This window comes from Branchiostoma floridae, chromosome 4 (genome assembly GCF_000003815.2).
Source record: "Branchiostoma floridae strain S238N-H82 chromosome 4, Bfl_VNyyK, whole genome shotgun sequence".
NCBI classification, from domain to species: Eukaryota; Metazoa; Chordata; class Leptocardii; order Amphioxiformes; family Branchiostomatidae; genus Branchiostoma; species Branchiostoma floridae.
In genome coordinates, this window is record NC_049982.1 from 26086975 (window position 1) to 26090658 (window position 3684).

The 3684-nt window shown below is 50.2% G+C and overlaps 1 protein-coding gene across 1 annotated transcript; it reads right to left on the reverse strand.

The window, feature by feature from the left end:
- Positions 1-433: 433 nt before the first annotated feature.
- On the reverse strand, positions 434-3678 carry LOC118414463. Its single transcript, XM_035818518.1, has 2 exons — positions 3048-3678; positions 434-1526 (listed from the first exon to the last, which is right to left on the reverse strand). Exons 1-2 carry the CDS (start codon positions 3672-3674, stop codon positions 957-959), a joined length of 1197 nt encoding a protein of 398 aa, XP_035674411.1. The 5' UTR covers positions 3675-3678; the 3' UTR covers positions 434-956.
- Positions 3679-3684: the final 6 nt, after the last annotated feature.

A 3684-nucleotide genomic window follows, 5' to 3' on the forward strand; every position in this document is an offset into this window, starting at 1 on the left:
TTCCTGTGGTGTAAGATATCTACTGTAACTCCTGAAGATTGAAGTGTCTCTCCTGTTCCCAATTTTTTTTTTTTTTTTTTTTTTTTTTTTGGACCGCGACAAACTGTAACTGCGGAACCGAATCGTTCCGATAACAAATACAAGAGAATTTTTTTTTATTTTTTTATTTATTTTGTTTTACACGTGTATCTACTCCCTTTCTTAGAAATATACTTCCGAGAAGTTGGAAACCGAGAAGCCAAAGTGCGTTACAGTGTCTATCCAAGGCCGTTTTGGTTTTCAAAGGGGAGACGGAGAGCCTTTCTTTTACCTGGTCAGTACTTCTTGTTGGGGTCACTGGCTCAGATAGGACTACGCATCCATCACAATCATCTGACGCTCACCCTGCTTCTAAGGTCAAAGCACCAAAAGGCAAGGAGAAATGACACGGATATATGTGTGTATGCAACACTTTTTACTTTATTCTTTCGTTCTACTTTCTACAGAGATTGGTAATATGGAGGGAAAAACTCCGGACGGGGGTTCAAACAGTCTCTATTCGTGTTACAAGGAAAAGGAAACAAAACACTTGGTTGATCTGTCACTTTATCCTGTTATCAGCTTATGTTGTCTTTCTTCTATCACATCCTCTGTCCTACATGTGTCTACGTGAGGGAAAGAAACTTTCTAACTGAGTCAATGCTTTGTTAATATCTATTTCTACTAATTCTAGGGTTACTTCTAGATCTGACCAACAGTCTTCCAGAGTTACTTCGTATGTTATCTGTGTCATCCACTCACTCATAGAAGGTTATGTTACTTCATAAAGGTGGTAGTATCTGACATAGGCGGTCAACTTTTGAACTAGTCACGTACATACAAACAGTGTATACTATGTCTGTTAATCTCTAGTGTTCTGTTCGAATCCGTGTTCTGTCCAAGTCCAGTTTAAACTTGCCGGGTAACTATCTGTGGTTCTAGCGTCGTTTCTTCGGAGGGAGGGGGCAATCGTCCTTCCAGTGCCCCCTCACCCCACAGTTGAAGCACTTTTCTCCGTTGGGGCGGCGCGGGGTGGACGCAGGGGGCTGGCGTGAAGGTGGCCCCCATCCCTCGGCACCGGAGCCCCGGCTCCACGGGCGGTGGGACTGGGGTAAGCCCTGTGGCGGTCCCCAGGCTGCCGGTGGTCCCCAAGCCGTTGGCGATCCCCAGGTTGCCGGCGGGGCCCGGTAGTTCTGCCTGTAGGATGCCTGGGATCCACGGTTGTCTAGGTTGGCCTCTGCTTTCCTGGCTTCCGCCATGAAGCGGCGCTCCGCCGGGGTCATCAACAGGCCGAGGACCTCCTCCCCGACCCCCTCCTTCCCGGAGAGCCTAAGGCAGAAGTCTGTTATGCGCTCAAGACGTCTCACTACCCCCTTCTTGGCCCGGGTCCGGGTAGCTTCCTCTACCAGGCGCATCATCGCTTTTTGGAGCTTGTAGGGGTATCGGTGAATGAGGGGGTCTCTACAGATCTCCTTCACCTTCTCCACTTCTCGATGGAGCGAGCCCTCCTGGGGAGAAAATTGGACAAAACCAAAACGTCAGGATTTCAGTCATCCGAACTTCCGTTCGCTGTCGCAAATCAGTGTATGGGTCTGGTGGTTCTGGGTGACACGTGTTATCAACCAGGGACGGTAGGGAGTCTTTGTCGGCATAGGCCGCGACCCGGTGGAACGTTGTGATCAATTAGCGGGTGATGGGAACGGACGCATCATGCTGTGAAAATATGTTGTTGACAATCGCGGCTCTGTCTTACTAGATATGGGTGCCATTAGGAGCCTGGAGGGATAACTCCGGTCCCACGGTTAGAAAATGAGAGACACCTGGCTGGGGCAAATCTCGGAAATTTGAAAAAAAAAATAAGAGAAAACACTAGTTCTCTCAACTCTCTTTCAACCTGTACTTAGAAATCTGCACAAGCCAATCGAGAGGTGAGGGGAACCAACTAGGGGTAGGCTAAATTCCGGAAAGGAAATTTTTTGTTGGATCGGGGAAAAACAATCCCTTCGGTTTCGTGCTCTTGAGGAGGGATACAATACTTAAATCGCGTTAAGCTAGGAGATAGGCTGATGCTTTTGGACACCAGGGAAAAAACTAATCTTCGTTCGTGTTGCTTGTGTCAAATTGTCAGGTCTGTCCCGACACGTACGGGAGAAAAACTCATGTTATTTCTTCTTACAGGAGCAAGTGCCATGTAGAAAACTTTAGTCTAGTCTGACAAAGAAAAACCGACGCCCTTCATTCGATGAAAATTAGCCCTCTCAGGAAGGAGAATACGTTACCGACAAACGGATGTTACAACTGTTGGCCAGAAAAATTTAAGGTGGTGTTTTTCGTTTCTTGGGAGGGCAACAAAACTGCAGCCCGCTCGGTGAAAGGGGATACAGCAATCGCGTCTTATTCCGTCACCACGGGGAGCGACAACTTCACCCGCTCGGTAGGGAAAACCTAGTGACGTTTTGTGCCGTGTCTGTGGATGGCGACAAAAAAAAAAAAAAAAAAAAAAAAAAAAAAAAAAAAAAAAAAAAAAAAAAAAAACCTTCCCTTAGCTCGGATCAAAGAGTATACAAACTACAGTCCTTTCCGTACCCTCGGGGAGCAAACACATCCAAAAACGCTCGGGGGGGAACTCTAGAGGGACGTTTATACGTTTCCGCGGGGAGCGACCACTCCACCCGCTCGGATTGGGGGAAATCGTGAGCGACTTTTCGTTTTCACGGGGAGCAACCACTTCAACCCGCTCGGTTAAGAAAGCCCAGGGTGACATTTCATTCGTTTCTGCGGGGAGCGACAACTCCACCCGCTCGGTTGGGAAAACTCGTGTGAGACCCCTTCGATTTCTCGGGAGGCAAAACAACTTCACCTGCTCGGATAGGGAAATACTGGGTAAAATTTTTCATTTCCGCGGGGAGCAACAACTTCTACCCGCTCGGCTAAAAAGCAGAGTGACGTTTCTGTGGGGCAAAAGACGTCCCCACTAACACTAATTCACAGGGATACCAAAGGACTGACCCAGAAAAAACCGTACTAACCTCGAGATCGTTCTCGCTATCGGAGTTTGAGTCTTCCTCCGGCGGGGTTGGCTTGGTCTTTCTTGCCTTCTTGGCCGGTGGAGGAAGGCTAGACGAGGAGGCGCCGTCGGTCTTTGCTGCCGCTGTCGTGGGACGGTCCGTCTCCTGAGGCGGGTCGTGTTGAGGTTGCAGGAGGTTGGAGACTGCCTGGGCCGCACTTTTGACCGCCTTCGACGCCCGGATGGGCTGTCTGGGGGCCGTCGTCTCGTTGGCGGACACGATGAGGAAATGCGCCAGGCGAAGGATGGTTGTGTGGGCTTTCGGGTCCAGACCCGTCATCGCCAGGAGCATGTTGGTTGGTTCACCGGTGAGGGCTTCCAGCCGCTCCATGAGGTCGTCGGTGTTGTGGTTCTTGAGCGGGACGTCCTCCTGGAATCTGGCGAGGAGGGCGTCCTCCGGGAGGGTGGTGTCTCCCATCACCGTTTTCAGTACCTCCATAATATTTTGACCCACTAGTGTAGCGTCTCCGCGCAGTACAGGAGCAGTAGTCGGAGCGTCCATGGTGCGACCGTCTCTGTCCGGTTCGCGACACGGAGTGAGACCACATGTGGGGCGTATGGTATCAAACCCGCTCATCACGCGAGGCATGACGGGATAG